This window comes from Acipenser ruthenus, chromosome 4 (genome assembly GCF_902713425.1).
Source record: "Acipenser ruthenus chromosome 4, fAciRut3.2 maternal haplotype, whole genome shotgun sequence".
Taxonomy (NCBI): Eukaryota; Metazoa; Chordata; class Actinopteri; order Acipenseriformes; family Acipenseridae; genus Acipenser; species Acipenser ruthenus.
Genome location: NC_081192.1, coordinates 15,215,079 through 15,228,617, shown reverse-complemented (window position 1 = coordinate 15,228,617; position 13,539 = coordinate 15,215,079). Strand labels below are relative to the sequence as shown.

The 13,539-nt window shown below is 38.5% G+C and overlaps 1 protein-coding gene across 5 annotated transcripts in view; it reads right to left on the bottom strand.

Moving 5' to 3' along the window:
* LOC117400183 (E3 ubiquitin-protein ligase MIB1) overlaps positions 1-13,539 on the bottom strand; it is a 105,242-nt gene that overhangs the window by 15,533 nt on the left and 76,170 nt on the right. For all 5 annotated transcript variants that reach the window (XM_033999689.3, XM_059022060.1, XM_059022062.1 and 2 more), the window contains 6 exons: positions 8,382-8,514; positions 6,931-7,017; positions 4,898-5,059; positions 4,191-4,372; positions 1,170-1,362; positions 933-1,011 (listed from right to left, as the gene is read on the bottom strand). In XM_033999689.3, coding sequence (XP_033855580.1) covers positions 933-1,011; positions 1,170-1,362; positions 4,191-4,372; positions 4,898-5,059; positions 6,931-7,017; positions 8,382-8,514 — 836 coding nt within the window. The remainder of the gene's footprint in view (positions 1-932; positions 1,012-1,169; positions 1,363-4,190; positions 4,373-4,897; positions 5,060-6,930; positions 7,018-8,381; positions 8,515-13,539) is intronic.

Here is a 13,539-nt window from a genome sequence, read left to right as displayed (position 1 = left end):
AGACGGTCCACGTCTGTATACAATCGGCACCAGCACTCGCTTAGTAAAGCTGTAATGTATGCTCAGCAGGTCACGTGAATGCAGTTAGTTAAAATGCCACTTAAACTGTCTTTGAATGACTTTCGCATGTACTTTGCATTATCCGTCACATAAGCCACTACATTTGAAAAGTCAATTTCATGTTGTACAAGAGTCTACCACAGCTTGTGAAACCATACAGTAATTAACACGCTCTAACTCCACTGTTTCTGTGAGCTTGGCAGCAGCTGGGCAATTGTTTGAAACCTGCACCAGCTGTAACAGAATATTCGCCACATACAGGTTCAGCCTGTCTGTGTATTCATCCACAATTACAGCTACGTGTTGACTCTTCAATTCAGCTATCAGTTGTTGCTTGTGCTGTTCAAAGAACCGGGGAAGAGGGGTATGTCTCAGTGTACTTGCTTGAGGGATACAGCCCCCATTTCTTACGTGCTCGTTTAGGAACTCTCTCATTTTGGGATTGTCTGTTTTTTCGAGAGGGACAGGCCTCCACCCAGTCTTTTCTCTGTACTGTTGATTTTCATTTTGTCATGCAAGCACTCCAGTAATTGTGTGCTGTTGCTTTGCTGCTGTCATGCCCCCTCTCTCTGCCCTTCATTTTCTTTGTTCTGTTGCTGCCACATGACGAGGGCCTCTAATGTTGTCAACTATGCGATCCTTTTTAACATTAGTCCAGAACCTTGCTGCAAATTGTACAGAATAACTTCCCTCCATCCACATGGAGCACATCTTTTCCAAATTATTTTACGCGATCTTCATCAAATAGTGATGAAATTGGTATGAAATTATATATATATTTTTTATGGTGACAATACAGAAAATGTCTATCCAACGCCCACAAAGTTAGTAGAAGTTAAGACACAGGGGCAACTAACTCATGTTTCACTTACTCTCACAGGCGCACATGTGGCCACAAGGCTGGAAGAGCACAGCTGCCTTCTTGTCCGAACATACCACACATTCTTCAATCTGTGGGAAGAAAATGCAAAAGGCAGGACACCTTAATAACAGAAGCAATCTAAAAACACACGCATGACCTTATCCTCTGCCCTCATAACTTGACATGAATTCTCAGACTTCATAAAGATAAAGAGCAGACTTTCTGGAGAGCCAAAGACTGAAATTACCTTTGTTCTGGATTGGACTTGGTCCTTGCATATGAGGCATTTCTTGACCCGTGGAGAACACAATGAGCAGGTGGCAATGTGCCCACAGGGCCCGAAGAGGGTGTCCCTCTTCATATCAGAGCATACCATGCACTCCTCAAGTGTTTCACAGTCGTTGCTGATCAGCGAGGGGCTGTGAGAGCCAACCTGTCCACTGGAAAGATAGAGTGCAACACAGGTCAGTAAAGAGCAGGTCATAGAACACACAGTTTAACAGTACACGTTTCAACTGGCTGGTTAACCACTAGGCTGTTGGTTAGATTACAGTTCAATGCTTTAATGATAGAAAGTCAGTGGCGGCTTATGTTTGGGATTGCAATAGTTGTATCTAGAGAACAGAAGGCCTCATTACAAAACCACCATCCACTTTTAACTGTGCTAAGGCTGCAGGGCTTTAAGTTGAGGCCAATTCTTTATTTTCTCATCCCACATCCAGTTGGGATTGACAAGCGTTTATTTTATGTACAGTATTGGAATACATAAAAAAAGTGGATTCCTAGGACATGTCTCAAGAACTGCTTTCTTTCATGCATAAATATTTAATAATGATAAGAGCATATTTGTTACTTCTTTCTAGTAATGTAATAAATAATAATAATAATAATTATAATAATAATATTAATAATAATAATAATAATAATAATAATAATAATAATTTGTCAAACTAAAAAGAAAATATAAATTTGGCAAAACATATTAGTAATAGGTTATTCTATTGTTGCAAGAGATTGTGTGCACCTGGGTTGTTTTGTCTGGGTAGGCACTAGAACTAAGTAGCCACCCAACTTCAAGGATGGTTAGGTGAGGGTTGAGGCTGCTTTGTGAGTAACAGAGACATAAGACTCCTTCAGCACAAGCAGTTGAAATAAACAGACCAACAGATGTACATAGCAAGCGAGGGATTTTTCTTAAGGCATTAAGAACAGCATAAGCCGTGCTGGTTAATTTACGAGAAGTACAAGGTTTTTTTTTAGTTATACCTTTTAATAGGATCAGCTGAACACACACACATATTTCTAAGGCTGAACTGTCTTTATCATGCAACGAAGAGTTCTTTGTGGTCTTGAAAGCTAGTTTATCTGATACATCATTAGGGCTTCTGATTTTTGGTTTTAACCAATAAAAATTGATAAAACACCCCAGATACAAAATTAAAATAAAACACTGGAAATGGTCACTCAATTCACATTGACTTCACCCCTTTTCTATTTAAAAAAAAATACCTAGTACAAAAAAATAAAAAATAAAAAAATAAATAAATAAATAAATAAATAAATAAATAAATAAATAAATAAATCAAACAAACAAACAAACCTAAATTTCCCAGTGCAGCTGGACAATGTCCCTCCTTCCAGACTTGTCTCTATCATTGATTCGTTCTGAATACTTTAAACCCACCCCAAGTACTGAGTGGCAGCAAATTCCTACATTTCTATTGGAGATTCCGCTTGCGAGATTTGCAAAAAAACAGAACTGCAAATTGTAGCAAGATGTAAAAAAAAAAAAAAAAAAAAAGCCTACACACAAAAACCCCAGATGATGTGCTTGTAACCAGAAGGTACAACTTAAGTGTGCAAGTACTGTCGAGTTACTATATATATTTTGACAGAAAAAAAATGCCCAAGCATTTTGGAAAGTAATTTCCAAATAAGTAATTTCCAGTAATTTCACACAGCATATAAAAAGCGAAAGCCCAGATTTACATAAAAAGCTAAAAATAAGCACCAAAAAATGAAATTAATAATCAAGTGATCCGATAAAAAGGTATCTTAATGCATGAGAAAAAATATGAATCTATTGCTATATATCAGTTTTTCTGCAAGACGATGCCCTGAACAACACAACCGATACCCGAGTTGAAGCCTTTCAGTTGCAATAAAATATTAAATATCATTAGAACACAATGGTGGGCAGTGTTCAGCATAATCCAGAAAAAAACAATAGGTCAACATCTTTTCAGGACCTCTTCTGCAAGGAGTACAACTAATTTTAATTTTATGTTGAAATCTTAAATACAGGTACAGTAATCCGTTGTGTTTTTTCAAAACCCTATGTGTTTTGCTACAGTGTAAATTAACCGACACTAATGTAAGTGTACACAGCACTGTGGTAGGGCAGAAGCCGTGCGCATGAAGAGGGTTTTTAGTGTAAATGTATATTGTAAATAGTGTGTATTTATTGTAATTAATTAATGAAGTACCTGACGCTCCTCAGAGAGCCAGGTGCGGATTAAATCAGCAGGCAGGCGTGTTCCAGCGGGGCATCAGGTATAAATAGGTTCCATTTACTCACGTGAGTGAGTGAGTGAGTGAGTGAGGGAGTGAGTGGAGTGAGTGGAGTGAGTGAGTGAGGTGCCAGAACCAGGGTTGGATACTGAAGAGTGAGTAAGCAAGTCGAAACCACTGACAGCCGGGCGAGTAGCTGGAGTTCGTTTATTATTGAACAGAGAAGATTACTTCAGAGATTGTAAATCCCACCAAAGTTTTCGTACACTGTTTTGTATATACGCTACCATTGCTTGTAGTATCACGTGAGCTGTTCAGTGTGTTGATATGCAAACAAATCCTGTTCGTCTGTGGGGCGTATCAACTTCAACCTCCGTCTCGATCTCCTGCCTGTCACTCAGCAGCGAATGCACGCACCCACACGGCAGACATCTACCCTGTCACAAGCATTAATACCCTGTATCTTTCTAAACAAGGGATTTAGAGGAGTTCCCTAATAAAAGCTGAACCTCAAAACAATAATTGTGTGAATATAGTAATTAATACAGCTGTGTATAAAGGTATTTAACACAGGATTCATTTATCCGACATGTTACATACCTGCCCTTACTCTGGTCCCATTACAGTCGGATACACAACAGACTACTGCACTATTATTATTTTATATATTAATGAAATATTAATCTATTGCCCACTGGAAAACAGGTGCACCAAAGACTCCTGCTTTTATGAACTCTAATAGGGATTAACCACCAACCTTGATTTTTCTTTATGACATTTTGCCAATGCCTTACAGAGGCTGGGATCAGGGCAGAGATCCAGTGGAGATTGTCCCTTCTTGTTTCTGATAGTCAGATCTGCTCCATTGGCTGCGAGGAAACAGGCAATCGATGCAGCACTCTTTTTCTCAGCACCTTGAGTTCCCAGGCCCATTATTAACTGGAAAACCAAAGAAAACAAAAATAGTTTCAGATTAACCCAGTTCCTATTTTATGTTAAATATATTCTCTTTTCACTGTATCTGTATATAAATCGATGCAATACAGGGGCCCAACTCCAGAGCCTGGTTAGTATTATTTTGCAATACTTTTTGGTCTGGACTTCAACTTTCTATTGGCTTGATTTTTCACTCAACACTCAAACAATATGAATAGGCTTTGGAGAGCGTGGGCACTTATTAATCTTTGTCCCGTGAAACTAGGTGCTAATATGAATAAGGGGAGACAGCCAAGACTGGGTGCTATATCTAGCATATACGGTATATGCAAATGTGTGACAAACTAAATAATGTGAATATCAAGTTTCATGACAATTGAATGAGCGGTTCTCCAAATACATGTACAAATGTGAAGTGTGACATGACTAAAATCCTTCTTGTGTGAGCATTAGTTAAAATATACAAGTGGGAATAGGACACTCATTAAATAAGAACAAAAAACAAAAAAGAGCATACGCTGCACTTACAGTGTTTTTCGATGGCTCCCAAGGGCTATCCTCCTTGCCGACGTCCTGCATATCCTGGAGCTGGCGGAGCTGGGAGAGGGTGTGGTGTCTGAGAGCCTCGTGGAGAGGAGTGTCTCCATCTTTATCCTGGATATCCAGCTTCGCTTCTGCACGAACCAGCAGCTAGAGGCAATGCAGCATTGGATTAGGAACTGAACTCTAGCTGGACACAGAAAAAAACTCTTACACTTCATCACTTCCAAAGTGCTCCTGTCCTAGCAAGGGAAGTGCATGTTTTATTTACAGAGTGAATTCTAAAGCCACATAAACCGATACATACTATAGGATTCACAGAGAATGCAGCATTGACACTATCATGCACCAATGTGACTGGACTAGCTGACATTTTGAATTACTCTCTGTTGTAGGGTGGCCAGTTATAAAGCAGTGTGGTAATGGCTCCCATCTGGCCCATATTGCTCTAGCATTATAAGACGGAACAAAATAGCACAGTCTCAACTGTGGATCCAACCACAGCGTTAAGCTAAAGCACTGTATCGATTATTGTGACCAAATCAAGGTTTTCTAATTTACTTTGACTAAGAAGTATATTTAGATTTACTCAGCTTTGATTACTGAGTATTTAGGTATGGGTGAATTAGCAACAACTTGAAAAGATCCACTTATCACTAGATGAAAGAAATGCTTAAACAGATATGGAAACTGAGAAACATTGGGGGGGGGGGGGGGGGGGGGGGCTGATACTGCGTAAAGTTGGTGGTGTGAAAAGCAGACTTGGTATTCTTTGCTCTAACCATAGAACCAAAGACACTGTTATTGTCAGTCTGGGATACTGCGCTCGACACCCTTTCAAATAGGAACCCGCAATTAAATTTTCTTCTGACAAGTCCATTCTAGGAGCTCCACAACCACACCTTGCCAATGTAGTGTTTGATGAAGTACCATTTACAAAAAGAAGGTGGCCCTTAGCCAGTTTCATTCGAATTAGACAAACGGTTCGTTTGCTATACGCAAAACTGTACAGTGAGAAGTACTGATGTATGGAAATCTGAACTCCAGGGATATGCATCCTCGGCATGGGTTAACACACAAAAAGATTCAAATTTTGAGCTGCAAAAATGAAATTCTAATTAATCCAAATTTGAAACGGTACTCATTTTCTATGCTCTGCAGTTTAAACAACAGAATTACATGGATGGTAATCTCTCAAATACAAAAAACACAAATGTTCCATTTCAGTGATTATTCCCATTTGGTTACACAGTCAGGATCATTACCGCAGCTGCTAACTGAAAAGACAATCTTAACAACCCTTTTGTATATTAATGACTAAGGTATTCAAATTTATTATTTTATTTCTACTGTTTATAAAATTGTCTTAGAAAAACAAACACACACATGTGAAGTAGACTTCTCCATCTACCTGAATGCTGTTTGCTCTCTTTAACAGTCCACCCCCAAAACAAGAACATCAGGTCTTAATTAAATCAAAGTTTATGGAGCTGACAAAGCTATACCCTGGGGTGGTTTTCCATGGCACATAGCAAAAAAACTCAGCTGTTTGCTCAAGAAAAAGACGCTCTGTGACCTGTGTTTCAGAAAGGATTACACACTACAATTTTACACAAATGTTCACCATATACATGGTCAGGAAAATGAATACTGTAGAAATAAACCTTATTAAATTCACAGTATTTTGAATCACATTCTTAATTAGGTAATTAATTCATTAAATTACATCAAATCTAAACAAACAGTTTCAAAAAAGTCTTACCATCAATATCATCAGATGGCAGAAATGGTCAGGTTTATTTAACCAAAGAGATGTTCAACTAAAATCCACAAGATGGAGGTGTTTCAGTGACTTTTTTTTATGAAGTTAACATTTTCATTGGCGCCGTCTCGGCTTCATCCAAGGCTAATTCGACTGTAGAACCAAGATTTTAAAATGAACTTGTGCCACTTGTGATTTCTTATCACAGAGATAAATAGATATGTGTGATGGTACCTTCAATTAGGAGGGAATTACTTACTCTGACAATCTGGGTATGCTGCCGTTCCACTGCCAGGTGCAAAGCAGTTTGCTGGTTAGCATTCTGAATGTCCAGGCTGGCGCTGCCCTAAACGCAGAACAAAACAATAATCTTCATTTAAACCCAATTACTACTGTTTCTCTACAGCAATGTTTTATAGCTTGGCTCCATTCTCCTTGAGGAATACACCAATGCTTGATAGAAATCTTAGTTTACAAGTTATAGCCCCTCTAACCTTTATTTATGTAAACCCAGGTTAAGCGCTAGATAACTTTTTTTGAAAGGAAGTTCCACGTGACTCAGGGAAACTAGCAACTCAACATTGAATTTACTCTTCATTGTAACAGCACACGTTTCTGAAGAACTGGCCCTTTAATTACTGTAGTAATTAACTTAGTATTAAGCAATTCCCATTGTCACATTTAGCAAATATTAAATAACTCATTGGGATTTTGCATCTTAAGAGAAAACCTTGGAAAACAAAAGTTCCTTATTTTAGTGATGTAGACAGTAACTGTATTAGAATCTCAGCCATTTAGAGAATTTGACTAGAACCCCCATTTAATAAGACAATGGCTGACAATCAATCCACTGTCATGTCTACAGTTTTTAAATGCAGTAGACAGACTCAAACCAGCATGATTAAACATTTATATATAATCACATACCACTTCCACATTGAAATTCATTTAGAGGCTCTCTGGTCTAGTGGTAAGCAAAGAAATAACACAAAACTAAGTAGCCAGGGATTAGATGTTATGCCCAATATAATTTTTATACTTTCTTGTGCAAAACTGCAACCCAACTGTAACTCCCTGCCGATTAGACTATTGGACACTGCATCTCTCAGTGTGTCCAGCTTGAAAATTCTTAAATGAAAACAGTTAATGTATTGAAACAAACTAGAGGAAGAGATTAATTTGCCTTAGCTGACTGTTTATCCAAATCAGTGATAGTAAGTGGATGACTTAGCCAGGAGATAAAATATGTGTTTAGCAAGAAATGTAAAGATACAGGCAGTCCTCGCTCTTACTTGGTTCCTGAAAGTCGTGTTGTAAGTCGAAGCACATTTTGCCATAGGAACAATGTTATAAATTGGCGTTACGTTCCTGACTCTTTGGCCAGATAATATATTTCGGACACTGAGCATGTGCACATGACGCATGGCTGGTGTCTCGCCGTGTCGTAAATGCTGTATCGATGTCGTAAAGTCGAAGCAGGGTAATAATGCAAAAGAGTCTTAAGTGCCGTGCGTCGTAAGTTGAGGAACGCCTGTATTTGAGGGGGGAAAAAAAGAGGCAATTCTGAAATGCAATTACAGTCCATTTATTTACTCTAATGTTTAGTTGGTTTAAGAATGGAAAATAAGAAATAGAGTACTTCAGTGTTACAACTGGGTTCAATAGCTGTGTACAAATGACTGTATTGGGCAAACCTATGAATCTGTATACCTGGTGAACCAGTAACTCTGCTACTTCCACGTGATTGTTGAGAGCAGCCAAATGCAAGGCGGTGTACCCATCATCCTTCTTCTCATCCACTATCCAGGGCCTTGGCAGCTTAGACAGCAGAACCCGCATAGCACTGCAGGAAACAAATCAATTCATAGAAGCAGTGTGAGAACCGACATTTCAATAAAAACTTTCAATCAAGTGCCACATAATTAAAACTGTGCCATCCGCAAAGATAACTTCAGATCATCATGATGCAATTGGCTCCCAAGATACAGCCTTTAATTGCTTAGCAAATCAGGTGTGTCAGTACCATGAACCTATGGTCCACGGACAAACTCCAGGTGGTCCACAAGCAACTCCCAAAATCTGGTTCAGCAGTTGTCACAAAAACCCATTTCTACACAATCACACGTTGTGCAACTACAATAAACAGCTATAACCACACATACATACACATGTATGTATGTATGTATGTATGTATGTATGTATGTATGTATGTATGTATGTATGTATGTATGTATGTATATATATATATATATATAATTAATTAATTATGATTTCCATTACACAAGAGTAGATGTTAAAACTTCATGCTGATTTGAACTCGGCTCTCACCAAGATAAGCACCAACTAAGACGTAGCTTTACAGTAAACTAATGTGATCCATCTGTGTCTCCATCCATTTGCGCTTCCTTCCATATGATGATGTCAACCGTCTCGATTGAGCCAAGTAGGGTACATCTCTGGGGTCTTCAAGTGGGCACCTTCCATCCTCAGTGTTTCGTCGACTAGCCCACGACACCTCAAGAGGGCTCGACGGTGATTCTGGCGTCCCAGCATCACCCCCCTCCGATCACCACTCAACTCAGCCAAGCTTACTTACCCGTACATCAGCGTTTCTTTCATTCTATTGTGCTTGAGATCCCCGGCCAGAATCTTTCCGTCTCAACCACAGCCAGTTGGTGCTCCTCTCTGCTGCTTCAGATAAGTTCTTCACTGTGCAACGCAACTCTTGGCCACTGAATCCGCCATCTCTGAGAAACCGGGTTGTAGAGTGTGCCACAAATCCTCGACAACCCACCTCCACGGGTAAACCCAGACTCTCCATCCTCGCTGTTCCTCGCTCATCCTCGCTGTCCGCTGCATACCGCAGTTTCTTCCTCTCATAGGCCTCATCTACAGTATCCTCCCATGGCACTGTTAACTCTACCAGGTGAACAAGGCGTGTTGATCCAGACCACAAGACAATATCTGGTCGAAGGTTAGTGGTGGCAATCTCAGGTGGAAAGATAAGCCGTTGACCAACATCTATATCTCTCTCTACACACACACACTGCATTTTTCCCCTTGATCTGTTTTATTTTATTACAGGCGTGTTTACAAATTAATATATATTACAGCTCCCTTTGATGCAATACCAAGCATCGCCTTGAAAGCTGCCATTTACTGAACCAGCTTTCTAATCTGTGATGATTCTACTTGCTTGTTTTCACTGCTCAGGGGAAAAAAAAAAAAAAAACGTATCTGGATGTCCCTTTTTGCTCTGCATAACAGTAGCGCACTGCAATGAATATTACCAACTCGGATGGAATTACTAAATTAAAACAAACCACAGTTTTAGAACTTTTCATTTTCAATAATATGTGCTGCAGTGTTGGCAGGGATAAATTTCCCATATTATACATTTTAGAGAGGTTAGCTGCATATAGTAATAGAACTTTAAGTGAAACAAAAAAAGGGGCTATATTTGTAGCTTGACTTGTGAACTGTACCGTAGCGTGAATGACTGATTTCAGCGCCATGTTATTACAGTATATGGGTTTATTCAGCCAGGTTTAATATCTCACAAGCCTGTATGCCAAAAGGAAATTCTCTTAACACTACTTCTGGAAATACTCTGCAATCATTTTAATTTTTCAAATTGCTGCCCGCCCACCTCGTCTTCCGGTGTGTTTTATATGCACATCGACTGAAGCTGGCGACTCGGTGTGCAGTAAGTTGTGTTAGAAATGTTGCGGGGACCAGCACTGGTATTTACATTTACTGGATCAAAGGACGACCAAAGCTCTGGTGCATTATTTGCAGGAGGTTTTGTCAAACAAAACTTAAAACCTGCAAAATTGAGCCATTTGTCTACAAAGCATTCAGAATGTAAAAGAATAGCCTTTTTAACAAAAGAAAATAGGAACTTTGCTTTGAGCAACTTTCAATATGCAAAATGACAACATCCCCATCTGACCTGGCAGTGAAGGCCCAAGCCCAGGAATCTCATTAAGTTAGGTATGTTATATAAATACTTTACTTTATACATGTACTTATACATATAAGCCTACAAATGAGTTTCAAAATGCTGTTGTGAAAAAATGCATGGCAAGTGGTCTGTGGTAAAAATCCAAACACCAAGGTGGTCCCTACATTGAAAAAGGCTGGGAACCATTGATCTAGTGTCACAATATGTAGAATTACGTCTTGTAACAAATGTTCATGCAAAGTTTGTCATTGTCTTTATGTGAAGGGTAATTACTCACAGAACTTTGAAAGAAATCCATTCAACCTCAGAGATACCGTAACCATGAGCAAAATCAGAGGACTGCCGGGTAGCCGTATTAGATAGCAGGTCAAGGACATCCGATACATTCCCTCAGAGTAAATATTCCACATATAACCCCAGAAAGGTAAACAATTAATTGAGCAATCAATATAAGCAACCATTCACAGGAGATGCTACATTATAGAATGAAGTGCCTTCAGTGTGTGCAAACAGATCCAACTTTTTTTTTTTTTTTTTTTTACACCTGTATCGTTCAAGTCCAGGCAGCAATGATTTTAGGATCACTTGCAATGCAATTTTTTTTCAGTAATAAAATTAAAGACCATTAACTCACTAGTTTGAGATAGGGATAGTTTCAGAGGATCCATAGTAGCTGCCAGCAGAGGGTGTTGAGAGACACTGCGACAGACCCCCTGCTGAGCAGCCTACTCCTGGTCTTTCTATTGACCTTTCTCCTGTTTCTGGAAGATAGCCACTTAATATTCACTAGCACAGAAACTGTCAGAAGCCAGCAGAAGCCGTTTTAAATATCAAAATCGCCACTTGCTTTGGCTACATCTGGTCATCAAATAACCCTCTGTAGTTTGGACCTCTGCAGTTTATTTTAGATGAGAATCCCCTTAAAAAGATGGTAAGCATTAAAAATGATCTAGGGTTTGCATTAGTGTCTGTTTGAGTGTAAATCTATATGTACATTTATTAATTTGTTCTCAAAAACTCAGTAAATTAAAAAACAGCTAATATTTTGTAAAAAAAAAATACAATGAAGTTGATTATAGTTAAATTATATTTAAAAATTGGTTGATTTTTTACCTTGTAAAATGCCTTTAATGAAGACACTCAAAACGACTTCCACTAGAAACATTTATTTAATTTATTATGCTTTTCATATTTAATAATCACTATTGCGAGTTTAATAGTTATAGATGGCCATATACATTTTTACTGCACTTTTACGAGCAAGAGCTTCAACATAGAAAAATAATTTATATCTCTGGTCTCATATGTATAACAAATCCATTGTTTGATTTTTGATCTTTGCCTAATACTGCATGCATTTAGAGAGCAAGTAAATTATACTGTGTTACAGGGGAAGTATAAGCTAAACACTGATCAACAGAGGAAAAGTCAATCTTCAGGTATAGACATAAACTGTAGTTTATGGGGCTAACATTGAAGATTGTGATTAAAGTGATCCTATATAAAAACTCAGCTCAGTCACTGATTTGTTGCATGCTATTGTACAAATAATTCATGTCCTTTTTTAACCCTCAGTCCTCAAATAAAAAAACTTGACACTGCAGATAACTATTAATACACCCAACTCAATATATATATATTGAGTTGGGTGTACACCCCCACTCGACCTCTCTGCTCCTCCTGCACTAGAAGACTGGCTCTATCTCCTTTACGCTCCCCTGCCTCCAGAGTCCGCTCCTTCTCCACCCTCGCCCCGCAGTGGTGGAATGACCTTCCTACAGATGTCAGGACTGCCCAGTCCCTGACCACCTTCCGGCAGCTCCTCAAGACTTCCCTCTTCAGACAGCACCTGTAGAACTCCTCTTTTTTTCCTCCTGGACACTTATCACTCTTCCTTAAATGCACTTTACTTGCTCTTATCTGCCCCCTATTTTACTGCATTTAATCCTGTACTTTAGAGTACTGTAATTTGTCAAGTGTTATTTAATCTGTAGTATTTTGTATTTAATTATATCCTGATGTAACTATCACTGACACTTATCTGCTCAGTTATTGAATCGTATTTTGTCATACTTGTACTTGCTAGAACCAAAGTCATTGTATTTATTTTGCTCTTAATTGTATTACTTGTACTGTGATTCTTGAAATGTATTTTTGTTCACGACTGTAAGTCGCCCTGGATAAGGGCGTCTGCTAATAAATAAATAAATAAATAAATAAATAAATAAATAAATATATATATATAATTTCCATATATGGTTTAGATAGAACAATAGGCATTATTAATGCAGCTTACTAATACTGCTGCAATGCAGTTTACCACTTGCCAGAATGGTATATAGAAAAACTGCAATATATTTACCATTTTTCTCCCCCTGTAATCAAATTGGTCCATTATGGAGAGCCACTGCAAGCATTCCCAGGTATTAAATTATTGACTTGTGCGAGGCATCAGCAGAATTAAACCATTTTTTTTGCTGGCTTGCTGCATGGGTATTTCACCCAGCAAACAAAATGAACTACAGTATATAGAAGAGCAGCTTGATTTAATTGGGTCACCACGTATATAACGCGATTCCCCATGGACTCAAAATGCAACCTACAGCACCAACTGGACGTATCCCACAAACACAATGTAATTTGTCATTCAGTCTGGGTTGACAGGTGGAGGACACAAAAAACAGCTGACACACGCTGGACATAACAGACCACAACACTTTTTTTTTGTAGAATCCTCAAGTACGTGCATGTGCTCCCAATTTGAAAACCAGAAAAACAGTGCTGGTTTTTTAAGTAATTTTTAAATTTGTATTATAAATAATATCTTTATTTTAATTTTATATTAAACATTGCATCTATGACTGTGGCTATAAACACAGGTTTAATGCTGCTTTATACAAAATT